General features: G+C 51.9%; 1 protein-coding gene across 2 annotated transcripts in view; it reads right to left on the bottom strand.

Annotated features, from left to right (window-relative positions):
- Positions 1–20,215, bottom strand: part of RYR1 (ryanodine receptor 1) — a 105,715-nt gene that overhangs the window by 24,892 nt on the left and 60,608 nt on the right. Inside the window, exons 70-89 of one of the 2 annotated variants that reach the window (XM_069456778.1) lie at positions 19,791–19,805; positions 18,302–18,472; positions 16,806–16,865; positions 16,481–16,618; positions 15,845–15,957; positions 15,568–15,664; positions 15,041–15,147; positions 13,828–13,879; positions 13,614–13,697; positions 12,229–12,328; positions 11,840–11,919; positions 11,665–11,741; positions 10,992–11,065; positions 10,311–10,328; positions 9,144–9,224; positions 6,278–6,366; positions 6,075–6,203; positions 5,892–5,996; positions 3,578–3,659; positions 1,235–1,422 (exon numbers count right to left, since the gene is read on the bottom strand). In XM_069456778.1, the coding sequence (XP_069312879.1) occupies positions 1,235–1,422; positions 3,578–3,659; positions 5,892–5,996; positions 6,075–6,203; positions 6,278–6,366; positions 9,144–9,224; positions 10,311–10,328; positions 10,992–11,065; positions 11,665–11,741; positions 11,840–11,919; positions 12,229–12,328; positions 13,614–13,697; positions 13,828–13,879; positions 15,041–15,147; positions 15,568–15,664; positions 15,845–15,957; positions 16,481–16,618; positions 16,806–16,865; positions 18,302–18,472; positions 19,791–19,805 (1,860 nt within the window). The remainder of the gene's footprint in view (positions 1–1,234; positions 1,423–3,577; positions 3,660–5,891; positions 5,997–6,074; positions 6,204–6,277; positions 6,367–9,143; positions 9,225–10,310; positions 10,329–10,991; positions 11,066–11,664; positions 11,742–11,839; positions 11,920–12,228; positions 12,329–13,613; positions 13,698–13,827; positions 13,880–15,040; positions 15,148–15,567; positions 15,665–15,844; positions 15,958–16,480; positions 16,619–16,805; positions 16,866–18,301; positions 18,473–19,790; positions 19,806–20,215) is intronic. The other variant, XM_069456777.1, reaches the window with a different exon arrangement.

Below are 20,215 nucleotides of genomic sequence, written 5' to 3'. Positions count from 1 at the left end.
CCTCGAGAGATACTTACTGGTTCCAAAGGGAATAATAGCGCCTTCCCGGTGGAGACCCCGGTGACACCACCCTAACCAAGTCATCCACGTTCACTTCAACAGGAGCGGGAAGAAACGGCATCGTGCGCTTCCCGATGTGGTGCAACAGAGACTCTGACACTCCTGCCAAAGACCCGGGACCCAAATCTAATCATAAGGAAAACTGAGACCAACCCACACCAAGGGAGATGCCACAAAATACCCGAATGCAATCCCTGGTCCCGAGCCGGATCCTTGACAAAGAAAAAGATTTCTTCTACAAGCGAGAATCGAACAAGGATTAGAGAGCAGCATCGCGTGAGTGTTAATTTCTTGATTTACGTAATTTTTCTGTGGTTATGGAAGAGAATGAACCTGTTCTCAGGAAATACATCCCGAAGTATTCAGACGTAAAGGAAAACCATGACAGCGCAACTGGCAAAGTTAACATTTGGGCAACTTGGGCGAAGGGTATTCAGACATTCTATGTGCTATTCTTGCAACTTCTCCATAAAACTGAAGTTATTTCAAAATAAGAAGTTAACAAAACGGTGATGGAAAAGATCTGGCAGTAATAACAGTAGCTAACATCTCCTGAGCGCTCACTGTCTTCCAGGTACCGTCCACACACTGCCTGCCTCACAGCAGTCCCGTGCGATAGTTCATGCTATCGTCCCATCCCCATTTGACAGCGAGGCACTTGACGCCCAGAGAAGACAGTGACTCAGCCAGGGCTACATCAGGAGTGACGGCAGAGCTGGGATGGGAGGGGTGGGCAGGGTAAAGCTGGTTCCAGCACTTTCCTCCTAACAGCCTCAGGATTCATACCCGTCCTGGCCCAGTGAGTGACTGCCTGCCTCCCCTATTAGACTGTCACCCCATGAAAGTGGGGTCTTTGTCTGTCTTGGTCATTGCTCGGTCCAGGACAGACCCAGCACAGAGAAGAAAGCTAGTAAACGTTTACTAACGGAATAACTGAGCCCTATTCATAATGATGATAATGTCTTCATAAATAGAATGGCAATAATGGTTCTCATTAGTGTGAATGCATTTCATCCTCAAAACAATCCCAAGGACTGTTTTATCCCCATTTTACAGATAAAGAGAGAGAGGCTCAGAGGGGACTCTCTTGCCCAAGGCCGGCGGGCAGAAAGGGCACGGCTGGCACTCGGCAGCCCCACCTGCATCCTGGGTCCAACCCCAGTCCAGCACGCACCTTCTGGAAGTCCTTCTTGGAGATGAGCCCGCGGGGATCAGTGACGTAGTCCTGGAAGGCCTCGGAGCCCACGATGTCTTTGAGTTTCAGGAACATGTCGAAGAACTTGAGGATCATCTCCACATTGGATGAGGATTCCACGAGCATGTCCACCATCTGCCGGGCGATCATGCCGTTCACCACGTTCCCTGCGGGCAGTCCCGGGTCAGTGCGGCCGGCAGACCCTCCTCTCTGGAGTCCCACCGGCTTCCCTCTCTTGCCAGCTCAGGAGCCACCATGCTGGTGGGAGCTGCCCCGGCCAGCCCAAGCCTCCCCTCAAAGGGTCCCTTCCTGATCTGCGTCAGCATCCCGTGTGAAGCTGGCTGACCCTGCCTTCGTGCACCTCCCCTGCTCGCTGGGGGAAACCATCAACAAAGGCAACGATGACATATGACAGTAGGCACCAGATGCCATGCCAAGCGCTGCCTTGGCATGATCTCATGACAGCCTTGTAAGGGAACTGTGTTACTATCCATTTTTACAGAGATTCAGAGGAGGTCACACACTCATGGTTACATAACCAGTAAGGGAAGGGGAGGATTTGAACCCAGAGCTTCATGACCTCTGCTTACACACCTAAAACTTCTGCTAATCTACAGGGGTCAATAGGTCCACAGAAGCCACTGGAAAGACAGCAGGGAGAGGTGAAGACTGGGGCAAACTGGGATCCCACATGCCCTCTAAAGGCAATGGCCAAAGCTTGGCTACAGCATATTTTTGTATTTAAAAAAAATTTTTTTTTGAGAAAGGTCTTGCTGTATCACCCAGGCTGGAGTGCAGTGGTGTGATCACAACTCATGGCAACCTCCAACTTCTGGGCCCCAGTGATCCTCCTGGACTACAGGTACATGCCACCACGCCCAGCTAATTTTTTCATTTTTTGTAGAGACAGGGTCTCTCTATGTTGCCCAGGCTTATCTCCTGGCCTCAGGCGATCCTCCTGCCTCAACCTCCCGAAGTGCTGGGATTACATGCATGAGCCACTGCACTCATGAAATTATATTAAATTTTAATATAATTTCAAATTTACACAAAAGCTGCAAGAATAGTGTTAGGGAGCCTCCTCTATTCCAGATTCACTGATTGTTTATATTTTGCTACATTTGTTTTAAAATTCTCTTTCTGTATGGATTTTGTTTTCCTGAACTATTTGAGGGTAAGTTGCAGACATGAGGCCTCTTTACCCCCAGACATGTCAGTGTATATGTCCTAAAAGGCAAGGACATTCTCCATTACAGTCACAGTATAGTCATCAAAATCCAGAGATTTAACATCAATATAATTCAGTTATGTAATCCAGGCCAGCTGATTTTTGCCACTTGAGAATGTGGACTCGGGGCCACAGAAACTTTCAGTTTTTCAAGAAAAGCTGGACATCTTGATGTTTAAGGTGAACCTTCTGATTTTTAAAAGGTAATGACTAGTCACCCCAAAAAGTGAAACACTGTAGGAGGATTACACATCGCAACATTGTTTGTAATAGCAAAATATTGAAAAACAACAGTTGAATGTCCATCAGTAGGGGTTTGGTTAAATGGGTCACTGTACACCCACACAATGCAGCCCACGCAGCCATGTAAAAGAATGAGGATACTATTTATGAACCTCTACAAAGAATCTCTACAGAAAAAAGTCTGTTTTTAGTTAAATTGTATTTGTTAATAAATTATGGTTTTAAAGTCATTAAGTTTGGGGGATATTTGTTATGCAACAAAAGCTAACTGATGGCTGGACATGGTGGCTCATGCCTGTAATCCTAGCACTCTGGGAGGCCGAGGTGGGAGGATCGCTTGAGGTCAAGAGTTCAAGACCAGCCTGAGCAAGAGCGAGACCCTGTCTCTACTAAAAATAGAAATAATTAGCTGAAAACTACTAAAAACAGAAAAAATTAGCCGTGCATGGTGGCGCATGCCTGTCGTCCCAGCTACTCGGGAGGCTGAGGCAGGAAGATCGCTTGAGCCCAGGAGTTTGAGGTTGCTGTGAGCTAGGCTGATGCCACAGCAATCTAGCCTGGGCAACAGAGCGAGACTCTGTCTCAAAAAAGAAAAAAAAAAAAAGCTAATTTATATAGTTAGCAAATAAATAAATATTAAGGACATAAATAAAAGTGTCTGTGCCACCCATTTTATTAAGATTTCCCTGGAGAGTCAATAAATTAACTATGTACCATCAGGATCTGGCACAAAGTAAGTGCTCAGTGTTTGCTGAGCTTGTTATTGCAAGGCCTCCTGGGTCCCAGAGGGCCTTTCTCTGGCCGGTCTGAATCTTTGTACTGACCCCCATCCCGAGCCCCTGGGTGTTTACCTTCTAGTAGTGACAGCAACATCACCACCATGTCCTTCTGTAGATCCAGCAGCTCCTTCAACAGCTCGATCTGGCTTGAGTCCTAGAGATCCCGCATCCCAGCTGAGTGAGGGCTGGTCTCTGCAGAGACACCTCCCCACCTCCCCCACCTTCTGTCCCTCCTCACCTAAGACCCCCTTTTTCTCCCTTCTTACCTCCGAGGGGACCTGAGTCCAGACATGTTCCTCGGAAGCAGGGGAGGGGGCAGAGAGACAAGATTGTGGGGGTGGGCTGGCATTTGGGGGAAGGGTCCAACAGGTGATGTGTAAAGGCAAGGGGCTGGCAGACAAGGAGGACTGGGAGGCTTGGAGGGAAGGCATGTGGGGCAGAGACAGACAGAGACAAATACTGGGGACAGAGACCCAGATCTGGGAAGAGCCAGAGGCCCAGCACTGTGTCTGACCTATGGTGGGTGCTTGACGCACGTATGTTGACTAGAATGTGTGATGGCGACAGTGGGACTCTGGGTTCAGGAGGAAGGCTGGGGGAGACAGCCGTGTGCTTTCTGGGGAGAGTATGGTCGTACGTTGCCTCCCCTGCCACGATGCCTCGTGTAGGGCCCACAGAAACCTCCAAGACAAAGTTCTGCCTCATGGTCCCTATTTGTATGAGGTTGAGTCACGTAAAATTGCCAATATGTGACCATTTTTGACCTACAAAGTGATAACTTCATATGGTTCCACCAGTAAAATGGAGAGGGCAGGGGAGGATACCAGGTAAATGCAACATAAGGCTCCTTCTACCGCAATGCTAGTTCTAGGAGTTGCTGGTTCCAGTCCTAACACACTTCCAAAGTTCCCAAGCTCTGCATTCTGAGTCTAAGGTTCCAACATTCCAGGATGTCAAGATCCTAAGATGGGTGGATTCCTGTGGTTTGTGTCTGCCCATGATTCAGTCCCCCTTGTATCTTAGCAACCCCTCAACTTTCAACTGGGGTGCCTGGAATCCTTCTCTCAGCACGTGGGGCTAACCCTACCTCCTGGTTCTATGGGTAGGTATATGACCAGGTCTGGCCAGTCAGAGCTTTCTTTCCCAAGGTTATGGTGATTGGTTTAGGGATGGGCATGTGACCTAACAGTCCAGTGAGACAGAATCTCAGGTCTTTCCTTGGAGCTCCCAGGAAAGAAGAGCTCTCTTCCCTCTGGAGCTGTTGGGGGGGTAGATGGGAAACCTGTGGCACCATTTTTGTAGCCCATGGAGACAGCCTGCTTGAGAATGAAGCCAAAGAAGAGAAAGACATTTCTGCTGACACCACTCTAAAATTATTGTTTTTCCTTAAGCTACCACTTTGCATTGGATTTTTAGCCTTTGCAACCTAGACGTGGACTGTGGCTGATGAATGAACACAGCAGGATTTGGAAGTCTATGCTTACGATATCAACATTCTCTAGAATTTTAGGATTACACCAACAGCGCAACTTCAGCTGCTCTGAGACTGAGGAACTGCATTCTAAATTTAACTCCTTTCAAAAAATCAGATGACACCAGTCAGGGTTTCTGCCAGCCTCTGTGGCATCTTTGGGTAAATTAGAAAAAGGCTTCCTTAAAATACTTCCTAGTTGAGAAATTATATAGCACCCTTTACTGCCACCTGCTGGAAAACTATTGTAATAAACACGCCAATATGTTTATGATGCCTAGGATGTGGACCCACTCAGAGGTCATGTCCTTGTGAAGTGCACAACCTGCCCAACAGTATTTGGCAGCTTTCCATATGTTAACCAGATGAAAGCAAAGCCAATGGATCAAGTGTTTGTGAGACATTGACAAGGCTGCAAAGGGTTGGGGAGAAGAGGAACACGAGGATTCTGGAGACGGGAGATGGGGCTCGACAGGGACCTTACATCATGGGTGCCTGGGATGGGTGTCCTCTGCCGCAGGCAAGATAAAGAAGCAAAACACTTCCTCAGCCCCAGGCCCTAATCTAGAGGCCTGCCCCCATTCTACGCGAAGGGCTGTCCGTATCTGAGATGACCTCATCGGACAGAAAAACACCAACCAATCACAGAGGAGCTTTAGCTAGAGGGGCGGGGCCAACACATCAGACCAATGGAAGTGTAGATGGGAAATCAGCTGATTGGTGGAGGCAGAGGAGGAGGCGAGGTTATGCAGAGAGCTAACCCAGAAGGAAGATAGATTTGGCCATGGGTAGGGGACCATTCTGGAACATGCCAGGAGCACTGGGGTGATAAACGGACCACGGGGCCAAGACTTGGAAATGGACCCCTTGAGGGATGCCCGGAAGCAGGTGGAGGAAGAACACAAGGACTCGAACCTGAGCGAGCTTCATCATCATGTGGGCGAACACGTGCAGGAATCCCACCACCGCGTCCCAGAGGCGGCTGTGCGCCAGGCTCTGCTGGTTCCCAGTGCAGGGGCCCTGAGGGACAGAGGGCTACGTGAGCGCCAGGCCGGGCGCTGGATGCAGGCCTGCCCTGCCCTAGAGGGTGGGCCCTACCTGGATGTACTCAGTGAGACTGTTGAACACCTGCTTAGCCACCGACATGGCTTTGGAGAAGTTCCTCTTGCCCTGCTCTTCAATGACATCCTTGCCCGAGTAGTACCAGTAGAAGTCGCTGATGGATTCCTGGGGGGGAAGTAGGGTGTGAGGGGGTGGTCCCTGGGTTGCCAGGATGCACCTGAACGGCCTCATACACTCACCTGCAGCCTCAGGAGGTAGTCCACCGTGCAGATGATGATGTTTATAGTGGTTGTGTTCCCGGTCTGTGTCCGTAGGTAGTTTTGGAAATCTAGGGAGATGAAAAGTTATTCATTCATTGAGCATCTACCATGTGCTAGGGGAGATGGACAGTGGGTCATTTATTCATTTATGAAATACATATTTACTGGGTATCTATTGTGTGCCAGAAGGCATATAATCATTAATTTATTTAATAAATATTTATCAAGTTTATATGATCATTTATCTAAAAATATTATCATTGAGGGCCTACGACGTGCCAGATTTGGTAGAGGCTCATTCATTCATTCGTTTTTTTTCCCAACATTTTCTTTTGTTTTGCTTTTAGAAACAGGGTCTCACTTTGTCATCCAGGCTGGAGTGCGGTGGCACAATCATAGCTCTCTGTGAGCTCAAACTCCTGGGTAGCTGGGACTACAGGCACACGCACCATCACGCCCGGCTAATTTTTTTCTATTTTTTTTTTTTTTTGAGACAGAGTCTCACCCTGTTGCCCAGGCTAGAGTGAGTGCCGTGGCGTCAGCCTAGCTCACAGCAACCTCAAACTCCTGAGCTCAAGCGATCCTCCTGTCTCAGCCTCCCGAGTAGCTGGGACTACAGGCATGCGCCACCATGCCCGGCTAATTTTTTCTATATATATTTTTAGCTGTCCATATAATTTCTTTCTATTTTTAGTAGAGGTGGGGTCTCGCTCTTGCTCAGGCTGGTCTCGAACTCCTGAGCTCAAAGGATCCGCCCACCTCGGCCTCCCAGAGTGCTAGGATTACAGGCGTGAGCCACCGCGCCCGGCCTTTTTTCTATTTTTAATAGAGACAGGGTTCTCGCTGAGGCTGGTCTCCAACTCCTGACCTCAAGAGATCCTCCCGCCTCGGCCTCCCAGAGTGTTAGGATCACAGGCATGAGCCACCGTGCCTGGCTGCATGGGATGGTTTTAACAGCCCTTGAAAGTTTTTTCCCCACACAAAAGTTTTACTTTCCACTTGACTTCCTTGTAGTCACTTCACAATCGCTGTATCAGGCTGGCTCAACAAAATGCCCATTTTCCTGGTTCCATGATATAGACAAAGAATGTGCTCAAATATTCAAGATTTTATAAGTAAATGTACAGGCTTTCCCATCAATAATTTCTTTCTAACTCCTTTATTTGTGTTAAATTGGACTATATGCTTAAAAGGTTAATTCTCCCATAAAGAATTCTGCCAACTGCAAACACTTTCATAGACCTGTGCAAATACACAGGAGACAAACCTTTTTTCTGCTTTAAATAGCATTGAATACTCAAGACATGCAAGGCTTCAGAGATTAGAAAGGTATTTCAAATATTTGATTGGGCCAGTTAATGAATCCATGAATTTAGGCAGAGGACTGGTTTGCAAACTTGTTGGGAGAGAGAAATCCCACCTATAAGAACATTCTCATTTTCATAAAGTGATAGATCCAGGAAATAAAACCCAATGACTGATTCCACCTTAGTTCAAATTAAAGAATGAAAATCTTAGTCAGAGGCCAGGCGTGCTGGCTCACATCTATAATCCTAGCACTCTGGGAGGCCAAGACAGGAGGATCGCTTGAGGTCAGGAGTTCGAGACCAGCCTGAGCAAGAGTGAGATTCTCGTCTCTACTAAAAATAGAAAAATTAGCTGGGCATCATGGCTCACATCTGTAGTCTCAGCTACTCAGGAGGCTAAGGCAGGAGGATTGCTTGAGCCCAGGAGTTTGATGTTACTGTGAGCTAGGCTGATGTCACGGCACTCTAGCCTGGGTGACAGAGCGAGACTGTGTCTCAAAAAAAAAAAAAAAAAAAAAAAATCTTAGTCACATGGCACAAAGGTATTTAATAAACCTTGAGGAAAAACTAGTTGTGAACACAAGAGTTTTTGAGAATGCCAAGCAATGGATCGTACTCGATCCTTTTTTGAAAAGAAGAGTGAAGATTAAAAATATTTACAAATCAGGTACCTTAAACAGCAGCAGCCAAGTGGGGTGAAGGTTACGGAAGTTAGATTTCTAATTACTCTGATTCTTGTCACGAAAGTTAATTTCCAGGTAGTCTGTGGTTTCATAATCATCTGCTAAGGGTTATAACCACAACCTTGAGACTGTACATGTTTGTTATAGGAAATGGCATTGGGTAGAATGTTTGCTGTACAGAATTTTGACTGTTCCTTTAATGTTGCAAACTATTTGTGCCACACGAGGCTATATTTTCTCATCAGTGATCTGGTTCACTAATTTGCTGTGTCATCCTCAATCGTGTTAAGTCGGCTGAACTGGAACAAAAGTTGTGAAAACTCTTGCTTAAGTTAGGAAAACGCTTGCTTAAGTTAGGAAAGAATCTGTAGGCCTTCCTCCTGGCAGAGTATTTTATAAGCAAAATAAGTAAGTGATTCTAATTGATTCATGTAAAAACACCAGGCATTTTTTTTCTCTACAGATCCGAAGTACAGAAATCTACCACATGTACTGAGATTTGGCAGCTGCTGCAAAATGCCTGTGGGAAAATGGTGTGTAACAAATTGCCCATTTGGTCAAACTGATTTTTGGCCAAATTGATTGTTGGCAGATTGCTTTTGGGAAATTGGACTGGCCAGAGGAGGTGAAAGTGAAGCAAAGTGGCTAGATTCCAGAAATTTCAGGGAGATTTTGGAAGGTCGATATAGTGACACCGGCTGGAAGGATGGACAGCAGAGTCAAAGACAAGGCCTGGGTGGCTGGGGAGGCCATCAGCTCATAAAGGGAGGAGGGGCATTGGAGACTAACTCAGGCAACCCTTCCAGACTGACCCCAAACCATGGTCTCCTCTCCACCCCCAACCCCTCTCCTCACCATTATTGTGGCCCTCGCAGAGCAATTGCAGGAATCGGAACAGGTCTTGTGTGAATTCATCATCTGCCATGACCTTCTCTCCTGCGTGGAACAGAGGGGGCAGGGCCCAGGAGGCGTCAGAAGCGCCAAGACACAGCACATGCATGCACACGGCCCATGCACACTGCACACACATGCCCAAAGCGCAGGGGTGCTGGGAGGAGCAGCCACCACTTCAAAGATACTATGAGGGCCACTAACATTCATGACACCAGGGGGCCCCGACCTCAGAGTCCAGGACATCAGCAGATAGAGACCTGAGGGGCCCTGAGTCATGAAGCTGGGGCCTCAAGTGTCTTTATACAACATCAGTACCTCTCTGATGTCACCACTTGTGCGACATCAGGGAGTGTCTGCCAACCGAGCAGACGTTCAGGCAGCTGGTATCGCCCTCAGCCCCCCTCCAGGCTGTGGGGGTTAATGGGTTATGGGGGTTGGGGTCACTTTCACACCAAGGCTCTGAGCAGGGGGATGTTGGGCTGGGGTGAGAGCTGGGGACTGAAAGCTGGCCAATTGGCCCAGATGCCTTGAAAGCAGCCAATCCAGGAGAAGCGGAAGGGAGGTGTATAAACATGGGCCAGTCAGAATGGGCATCTGAAAGAAGCCAATCATGGTGCACTGTAGGGGAGGCTAGATGTTGAATGGGCCAACCAGAGCAGGCGCAGAGGAGTCACGCACACCAATCAGAGTGGATGCTGGAGGCAACCAGTCCGGTTGGTGGATGGGAACCGCTGGCCGACCAATCTGGGGTCAGGCTCAGAGAGCAGAGGAGGTGGGAATGGGGGTCACCCCGCACCCGGACTGCGAATCTGGGTCTGGATTTCCGAGAGTATCCTGCTGGAAAGAGATCTTTGCCATCTTCTCTACCTGCTATTTTACACGTGGGGAAACTGAGGCTCAGGGAAGGTAACAGAATTGTTCACGGTCCCACGCATTGTCAGTGGCTAATCTGGGACCCGGATCTTGGGCCTGGACTCCTGATCTCAAGACTTCGCACCGCTGTGGTGCACCCGCGAAGGGTCCCTCCCTGCCCTGCACGTCCCAGATCCTCAGCCCGCAGGTGCAGGGGCGGCTGGGGTTAGGAGGGGCGCGGCAGCAGCACGGCAAGGAGCGGGGCTGGGGAATTACCGTTCTGGCGATTGATGACTGGGGCAGCCAACAGGACGGGAGGAGGAAGCAGGAGAAAAGAGAGAAAAAGAGAGACAGAAGGAGACAGAGAGACAGCAAACACGCACAGTGACGCATTTGGGGACAAAGACACAGACGTGGAGAGAAACGCCCCACAGAGAGAAAGGCAGAATGATGAGACAGGAGGAAGTGGATTAGCAAGGAAGACGGTAGGGAATGAGAGTAAAGGCAGAGGAATGAAAGAAGAGGGCAGAGAGAGACACGGAGAGGCAGAGGTGGAGAGGCAGGAGGCGAGGATTGGGGTAGAAAGGTTAGACACGTCACGACACGGCAAAGAGGAGACGCGATTAACCCGGATTAGGGACATTAATAAGAGAACAGCAACCAGGGTGTGAGACTTGGGGCACGTGGAGGGTGGCGTCCATGTGGTGATGGGGAGAGAGCACAGGACAGAATGACTCCCAGGGCAGGGGGACCATAGGAGGGGGGTGACCCCGGAGGACTTGGGGGGGGCAGGACTGGGGACCACAGCAGGGGGAGGAGCCCAAGGGAGCTGTTGGGAATGGGGTGTCTTGGAGAAGGGGAGCTCTGGGCAATGGCGGGGGAGGGGGTGTTGGGAGGGCAGGAATCCTGAAGGAAGATGTCGTCCCAGGGAGGGGGAAGCCCAAGAAAGGGCCTCACCAGTTCCATCCTCATTGACCATGCCCAGCCCCTCTGCCTTGTTCTGTCTCTCGAAGGCGTTGAGATCCAGGACGCTGTGGAAAAGGAGGGAGAGACGGAGGGTGTGATGAGGACTCTGCCCTCCTCTCTTCCAGGGAGTGGCAGGCTGGAGAGCCACCGTCACCCACGTCTAAGCTGAAACCAAGAGGAAGCAGAAACGTGGAGATGGCAGAAGCTATGAGCTATGGCAGCTATAAAGGTAGGGTCAGGATGAACCACGTACAAGCTGAAGTAACAACGAAAACTATCGATTAGCAAAAGCTACAGAGAGGTAGAAAAAGTCCGTTGACAGCAAGAGCAAACAGAGGTGGGCAATGGTACAGCCATGTTAATAGGGACTATCAGGTTTTCAGAGATAGCCCAAATTCCCCTCTGCTGCTTCCTTGGAATTCTTGACAACCTCTGGTCGCACTGTCTGGACCCATATACAGCTCATTCTTAAAGCCCGAGACATTTTGCTTCCCTTATTATCCTACGTGAATTCTTATAATACACTCTGTGTTATTTGAGCTACCCTGAATGGGTCTCTTCTCCTCTTTTTGAAGAGAGCAGAAGTAGAACCGGAAGTGGCATCAGGCGTGGGGGCACAGCCATATCAAATAGGGCCGAACTGCAAAATGTCACTAGAACCTACCTGCACGTTTGCATTAGTGCCTGGATACTCTGGAAGAAGCCAACTTCCTTCTTGTCCTTCAGATAATCCAGCATTTTCTGCAGAGGGGCCGGCAGCGGGGGGTGGGGAACTGGGAGTCACACAAGAACCTCCCACCCCTCTTTGCCCTCCCCCCAGGTCCCTTCGCCTCTGTTACCTGCTGCACCTCAGCATTGCCGCCATTGAGGATGGAGATGCCCAGCTTCAGGGTGGAGGACACCATGGCGCCCGTCTCTCCTGGCAGCGGGGAGGGGGACAAAAGATGGTCCACCCAGTTTGGGGGCAGCATGTTCCACCCACCAGAAAAGAGCCATCCCAGGGGATGTGAGAGAAGGGAATGGAAGAGTGTGCAAAGGTGAGCATACGGGACTGATCGTGATTGAAGGGTGTGTGAGAAATTGCGAGGGGAACGTGCAAGGGCTGGGGTGTGAGCAACATCACAGGCTTGGAGCAGTGGGGAGTGGGTCCACAGGGAATGGGTGCACCAGGGAGAGTGGGGACAAGATGGGTGCGCTCAGAAGAGCCGAATGCACGTGCGAGGAGCACCTTTGCAGGCGCTGATCATCTGGAGCACCATCTCGGCGGCCCCCCGGTTGTGCAGCCGTGCCTGCTGGTACAGGAGCCTCTGCTTCTCCATCTCTTTCTCCTGGGGCAGAGAGGCAGACCCGTGGGGGCGAGTGAGTCCAAGCTTTCCCCTCGCAGCCTCGGCCTTCACCTCTGCCCTCCCTGCTCCGGCCACATCCACAACTCACTCCTTCAATGGTGAGCTCCCCGGGCCCTGAGACACATCCTGCGTTTGTCCCCTGTAGCTAGCACAGGGCTAGGCATGGAGCCAGGTCTACCCAAGTCAGGGCTGGACGTGGAAACGTCTTAACCTAGGCTCACAGGTCTCCAAGGGGTAAGTGGACACAGTCCCGACCGTCTGTGAACTTGGATGGTGAAAAAAGTTACACTTTTATGTTTACCACCCTCTAACAGAAGTGTGGCATTTCCTTCCATTAGGGATGAGGCCAGAAATTACAAGAATATTAGCAGAACCTGTGCTTTTTGTCACCAATAAAAATCACAAATGTTTCTATATCACACCATTGTTGCTACAGACATCTTGAAATATCACTTGTGCTCATTGCTACTTCTCAATTGTATAGTAGCTATTAGACCCACTGCTAGATCTTGTTATCTGGTAGTTTAATAAAGAAGTGCAAATATTACTGTATCACAAATTTGTTTTCTAAATATTTTGATAGTAATTTCATACTTGTTTCCTCTCCTATGAATTCATCGTATACATTTAAAAACATAATTCTCTTTATTTTTATTTTTTTAAGAGACAGAGTCTCCGTATGTTGCCCAGGCTGTTCTCAAACTCACAGCCTCAAGCAATTCTTCTGCCTCAGTCTCCCCAGTAGCTGGGATTACAAGCAAAAGCCACCAAGCCCAGCCTAAAAACATGATTCTGAGAAAGGCTTCACCAGATGCCAGAAAGGACCCCAGCAGAAAAAGGTTAGAAGACTCTTAAGGAAATGCTTGCTGACTGCCTTCATGAATGAATGGATTGGTTAATTGCACGTTTACTAGCCGTCTCACTGCCTGGCCTTTGCATGGGCATCTAATGTTCCGTCTACTCTGGACACTCCTTTTATCTTTCTGCCTCAGATATCCCCTCCTCTGAGAAGCCCTCCTGATGCCCTTTTCCCCCGGCTGGGTCAGGCACCTCGCCTGGGCTGCCATACCCCCCCGAGAGTCCCCTATCTTGGCCTTAGCTCTCCCATCACCATGGTGAATACTCTGTGATGTTACTCTTTGGCTGCTGTCTGTCTCCCCAGTGGACTGACTTGGTCACTGCCGTGTCCCCAGAGCATTGCTGAATGAATGGGAAATGACTGAAATCAGGGTCCCTCATCCCTCCAGGATCTCCTGATCCCACCTACCTCAAAGGAAACCTCCACCTCCTCCTCTTCCTCATCTTCACCGCCACCGCCACCGTTCTCCTCTCCTTCCTCCAGGTGGCAGCTCTGGGGATGGGGCATCGGTTAAGGGACGATGTGAACAAAGGAGATGCCCCAGTGCCGCCCCAGCCCTTAGCGTGGACAGGCACTGCAGCTGGGGAGAAGGAAACCCGCCCTGGGTGGGGCAGGGCCTCACCTTTGCCATGATGTCAGCGTAGGCGATATACAGGTAATCCTCATCCAGTTTGCTGAGGAAGCAAGCAGGGAGACAGTCAGGGCCCAGCAGGGAGGACTCCATCTTTTAATAGCCCCAGTTTCCTTTGGAGAGTCAACCCTCCCCACGCTCAGGCAGTGTGGTTCAGGGTGGCATGTGATGAAGGCAGAGCCAACGAGTACTTTCGATCAGCTTGGCCGCAATAGTAGTTAAGAGATGGTCATGTGGTCTGGAATTCACCCTGGGAGTTTTGCCCGAGCTATTGGTAGAGGCACTCCCTTTCCCCCAGGGATGCTAAAATCGAGCTATGGAAGGCTGGAGCTCCCGGGGCCATCTTGCCGCCTGTTGCCTCCCTTAACAATGATGGCCAACCTCTTGGGTCCCCTCTATCATGGCCAGCACCTACTGAGTGTTTACACTGACACCGTGTTAGTCCCTGCCTGGCATGTGGTCGTGATGCCTACAAGTGCACCACCCATCTCGTGACCACAGGACAAATGCTAAGGGCAGAGCAGAAAGCTAGAAAGAGCCTGGGTCCCTGCCAATGAATGTCATTGTGCCACAGCCCGGCCCTGGACTCGACAGCTCCTGACTTCACGTTATGTGCTAAAAACAAATCCCTGAGCCTCCATATCCTCGTCTGCAAAAGCAGTTGAAATAGGATCTATCTCGTAGTATGAAGATTAAGTGAGAGAATACATATGTCGAGTGCTTAGCGTGGCGCCTGACACATAACAAGCACTTGATAAATGCTGCCTGTGATTATCGGCGGTAGCAGCAGCAGCTGGAACCTCCTTATTATACTTAAATTTATTACTAAGCCTGCCATTAGAAGTAATTAGAAAAAACGCCGTCACTTCCATCTGTTGGAAATTTGTCATACATAGAAATTTTTTCATGATATACTGATTTAGTTTGAGCAAAACGCTTTCTCCTGGAAAAGCCTAGTAAACCTACATTGCCTGTGATGTGAACCCCTCGGACGAGATGCCCTTGTATGTGGGCAGGCTGCATGGCACACGTGCCAGTCTGGCCTGTTCTAGTACAGTGACATTTAAAGATCAGCTATGGGGCTCCCCCAGGACCCAGAAGGCCTCTCTCTAGGCGCAGGGAGGTTGTTGGATGGGGCGGGGGGCACTGGGTCTCTTTCCAAGGACCTTGGGGGCAATTCTGAGGCCCTGGGAAGGGTCCTCACCTCTTTTCCGTCAGGGCAGTGCGGCTGAAGTGCAGGACCAGCTGGTGCAGGGGGTCTGGCTTCTTCTCCTCCACTTCTTCTTCCTCTTCTTCCTGCTCCCCAGCTTTCTGGGGGGAGGGGACGTTGGGGGGAGAGGTTTCTGGAGTTCCCCCTTATCTCCTCCCATAACCCTGCTGGGCTGGATTCTTTTCTCTTTTCCTACATCCTGCACCCTACTTTGGTTCTATCCAAGCCAGACTCTGCCATTTCTTTTTCTTTTCTTTTCTTTTTCTTTCTTTTTTTTTTTTTTTTGAGATGAGGTCTCACTATCTTGCCCAGGCTAGTCTCGAACTCCTGGGCTCAAGTGATCCTCCTGCCTCAATCTCTGGAGTATCTGGGATTCTAAGCACAAGCCACCGTGCTTGGCTAGGGGCTGCCATTTCTATGGCCCTCAATGTGGAGGGCAAGCCCTGGGGGTATACAAAGGTGGCCTCGGCTTCCAGCCGTATCCAGCCCTGCCCCCACATCCCGAGGCAGGTGGCACTCACTGAAAGGTCATCTATCATGCGGTCCTCAAAACTGTGGTCTTCAGTCATGATCCATGCCGCCTTGTAGCTCTCCAGGAGCATGTTGCATGCCCGGTGCCTGCAGGGAAAGGGCTGGGGGTCACTGAGAGGTCTCCTCCTCCACGTCCCCCTGACCTCTCATGCATCTGCCGCCCCAACCACCCGCAAGACCCCATGGCGTTGGCACTCCATCCTCTGGACTCCCCAGCCACCCTTCCTCCACGGCCCGTCAAGCTCCCCTCCTCCCTGGAGGCCTTACGTGGGCAGGTTGTACAGGGGCGTCATCCGGAAACAGGCCACGACTGCCCGCCGGCGCTGCTTGGACAAAAGCTTGTGCCACACGGCCTTCTTGGACTTGTAAGGGTGCTCGGTCTGGGGGACAGGACAGTCTGTCGTGTCTCCAGACCCTGCCTCTGGCCCGATTCCCACTCCCAGTCCCGGGTGAAACTGCCCATCTGTGACCATGTCCATATTCAGGGCCGACTCACAGACAGAAGGAACATCTTGGCTCCACCGAGTCAACGTTCTAGCTCTGCCTCCAGATCTAAATTTCCATCCTGGGCACCGTCCACAGACCCAGGGCCACTACCCAGGTCCTGCAAAGCCCACCCAAGGCTCTGCCCACAAACTCAAGGTCTCTCCACTGGGCCCCACCCTCAGACCCAAAGTCCTGCCCCCTGGTCCAGTCCCCAGGAGCCAGATTAAGCAGCAGGTTTCTCCCCAAGATCCAAGGTTCCATTCTGAACCTCACCCTAAACTCAAGGCTCCACCTCCTACCCCGCCCCAAACTTAATATTCATCTTCAGGCCACGCCCACAGGCTCAAGGCCAGCCCCAGGCCCAGGCCACACCCAGAGACCCAGCTTTGGCCACTCAGCAGTCAGAAGCCTCAGCACCTGGTCCAGATGGTAGAGCACGGCAGACACTTCCTGGACCCTGCGCACGATTTTCTCGGGGTCATCAGCATCCTCCTCGCGGCCAGGGACGCCCCGGTACAGGGCCATCTGCCAGCGTAGAGACGGGGAGCCTTCCACCTGAGGGAGGAAGAAGGGAGGGCTTCTCTGAGGGTCCCCGCCCGCGTTTCAATAATGCGAGGATTCAGTGAGTGCATGCTAAGGTCTTGCTTCGATGCCTGCTACGTGGCAAGTGCTCGAACATTAGCTATTATTGTGGTTATCATCCCGACCTAACCCCTTTCCGTGGCAGATTCAGGAGGCCTACCTTTCCCTGAAGGTGAAGGTTGTTTTGCAGAAATTCCCGCACTTCCTCATCTGTGTCTTTCTGGGGAGACATGGCCAGGCTGGGTCACCCTGGAGGTCCCAGCCTTTTCCTTGGCCCACACCCTTTCCCTTCCAGGTCACCACCTCAAAACCTGGCCAGAGGTTTTATTTGGGGGGGGGGGGGTGAGAAAAACTGAAAGAACCCAAAGGTAGACAGTGGTCAGAGAGGGGTCCTGGAAGGGACCAGAAGGCCACAGAGGCACCTTGAAGAGACAGTAATGACTCCAGGGGCCACGTGGGGGTCTTGGAGGAGGTAAGGGGTGAAAAGAGAATGTCATAAAAGGTCAATAAGGCCAAAGAGGGACTTTTGGGGCCAGAGTAGGGAAGGCAGTTTTTGAAGACGGGGGTGGCAGGGGGGGGTTATGAAGGGAGTCAGCAAGGTCAGCAGAGGTCATAGGGAACAGGCAGGTTAACTGAGTCACAGGTTACACAGGGGCTGGGAGTGAGGGTCAGCAGGGTGGGGGTTCCTTAGGGTCCCAGGAAAGGGGCCCTCAAGAACCAGGGTGAAGGGTCAGCAGGGCCCTGGAGGGCTCTTTGGGGTCCCAGCAGGATTCAACAGGTCCTAGGAGGAGCTTGAGGTCCTGCGAGAAGGGGCCTTTGGGGTTCCAGGAGAGGGGTCCTTGTGACACTAGGGGAGAAGTCAGTGGTCTTCAGGGCCCAGGGGTGTTAGCAGGTTGTCAGGGTGCCTACAAGGTCCTGGGGGAGGGCTACAGGGGTCTTGGGGCAGAATCCTGGGAGGGCTCCTTAGGGTCCCTGAGGCCAAACAGGATGGGGGAGATTGTCCTTGCTGTCCCATACAAAGGGAAGTGGGGTCCTGAGGGGCCTCCTTGGGGCTTCAGAGGGCTTAAGAGGCTCTTGCGGTGGGGTCAGTCCCCGGGATCCTTGAGCCCTCAGAGGTTTGGGTGTGGTCCTGAGGAAGGGGCTATGAGGACCCTGGGGGACTACTCAGGCCACAGGGGCTCACTGGGAGGCCTTGGGGGCTCAGTTGGGTCCTGAAGGAGAGGGAGGTGAACTGGATGGCTCAGTGGAATCCAGACTTTCAGTCCTGAGGGTACAGGGGACAGTCAGGGGTCATGCAGGGCTCAGTGGGTCCTAAGGAGTTCGGGAGAGTCTTGAGGGGGCTCATGGTGCCTTGTTTGGGGGATTCTCAGGGTCCCAGGAGGCTTGGTATGGTCCTAGGGGGCTCAGTGGGGGTCTGCAGAGCTCATTAGGGTCCCAGGGGTCTTAGAGGCATTTCTGGGTTTCAGTGGGGTCCCAGTTAGGGTCCTGGCAGCATCCTGAGTGGCATCCTCAGCAGCCCGGGGGAGAGCTCAGGGCATCCCAGAGAGCTCGGTGAGTCCTCAGGGCCCTGGAGGACGCTCAGCAGGGTCCTAAGGGCGGGCTCCCTGGGGTGCTGGGTGGGATCTGGCAGGTTCCCGGGATGGGCTGTGCAGGCACCAGGGCGTAGCGGGTCTTGGCCAGCATGATGAGGTCCTGGTCGGTGGGCGCACACATGTTCAGGCCAATGGGCAGCATCTTCTTGAGCGTAGCCACAATCAGCGACGTCTGCACAGAGTACCGGTCCCCCCGGCGCTTCTTCTTGGTGCGTTCCTGGTCCGAGCCACCTGACTGTGGGGACACGGGGCTCAGCACCAGCCCGAGTCCCAAGCCCAAGCCTCGGCCCTAACCTGCAGCCATTGTCCACACTCCAGCCTGGATACCAGGCACCCCCTGGCCTCAGCCTCAGAGCACACCTCGGCTTCCACCCCAGACCTCTCTGATCCTTCACGTCAGACCCCCAGGCCTGACCGCAGACCCTCCCCGACCCAAGCCTGCATCCCCAATTCCTGATTTCTTTCTATTTAAAAAAAAAAGTTTTTTATTTTTTCCTGGGCTCAAGCGATCCTCCCATCTCAGCCTCCCAAGTACCTGAGACTACAGGTGCGCACCACCACGCCCAGCTCCAATTTCTAACCCAAACCTTCCAGATTTCCCCAAATTCTGAGTCTTTCTCACACTTTGGCAGTCCTCTCCCAGAATCCCGTAAGACCTCCCAGTCCGCTCCAGACCCCACACAACATGCACAGCCCCACACTGCATATCCCAAGACTGAGCTCCCAAGAGCGAAATAAAGATGCAGACCCACAAAGAGTCCCAGAGACAAGAGAAGTTGGAAGAAAAAGAGAAAGACACTGAGAGACTGAGATGGACAAGAAGATGCAGAGACAGAAGATGCAAGAGACGTCCAGAAAGATCTAGAAGCAGAGACACGGGGAACAGAGTCCCACAGCCATACTCTGGAGTCTTGGGTGCACCCCGTGGCCAGGGCCACCCCAGTCATGCCAACGAGAAGCCCTGATGACAAGCTTCGGCCAGAGCCACACCCACGCCGGCTGGCAATACCAAGCACGGCCCGTGTGCCAGGCGCTGCGGAAGGCCGCACATGCAGCAGCTCACGGAGTCCTCGCCGAGCCCCGGGGCTGGAGGCCGTCCGAGGCTCAAAAGGATGGCATTTGACCAAAGTCACACAGCTAACTACCAACACGGGATTCTAACCCAAGTCCGTCTGATTCCAGAGCCCAGGCCTTAGACCACCGCTCGGCGGGAGCGCCCGCTGCCTCCCCAACCATGCGCCCCGTGCCTTCCCACCCCTGCCCCGTGACCTCAACGCACGATGCTTTGGGGAAAGCTGAGTTGCTGCTTTTTTTTTTTTTTTTTTTTTTTGTAACAAAAGTAAAAAAAAAAAAAGATGTCAAATTGCCAAAAGCTGAGGGTTGGGATGGGAACAGAAGGTTGAGGGGGAGGGAGGAAGGGAGGGAGAGTAGGGATTGGGAGCCAGGGCAAGGGGTAGGGGACAGAGGCCTTCTCGGGGGGGCACAGGCTGGGGGTTTGGGGGGAAGAGGGTATTAGCCAAGAGCCATGCGAAGGTCCCAGACGTGGGGCTGACCTGTACATCTCCGGCCTGCTTCACCGGGTCGCAGACAGAGACAAGAAGGGTTACCCCGGCCCCACAGAGAACCCCAGGCCCAACTCCAAGTTGGAAGTACCCAGCTCCTCCACCCCACCCTGCCACATGTCCCCTAGCTGGGCATTTGGACCTTGGACCTTGGACAGGGGTAGGTGGGTTTGTCCTTTAGGCCCCTGAAGAGGATAGTTCTGAAAAGGACAGGGAGAGAGCAAAAGAGGGATGGGGTAATGGCGAGAGGAGGACAGAAGTGGGAGATGGGGGAAGCGGGGGGAGGAGGAGGACGGGAAGGAGGGAGATGGGAGGCAGAGAGGTAGAGTAGGAGGAAATAGAGATGAGAGAAGAGGGAGAGGGGTGAGAGGGGCTGCTCTCAGGGCTGCAGGGAATGTGACCAGGCAGGACAGGCT

Source organism: Eulemur rufifrons, chromosome 24, assembly GCF_041146395.1.
Source record: "Eulemur rufifrons isolate Redbay chromosome 24, OSU_ERuf_1, whole genome shotgun sequence".
Classification (NCBI taxonomy): domain Eukaryota; kingdom Metazoa; phylum Chordata; class Mammalia; order Primates; family Lemuridae; genus Eulemur; species Eulemur rufifrons.
This window is presented reverse-complemented; position numbering and strand designations above follow the sequence as displayed.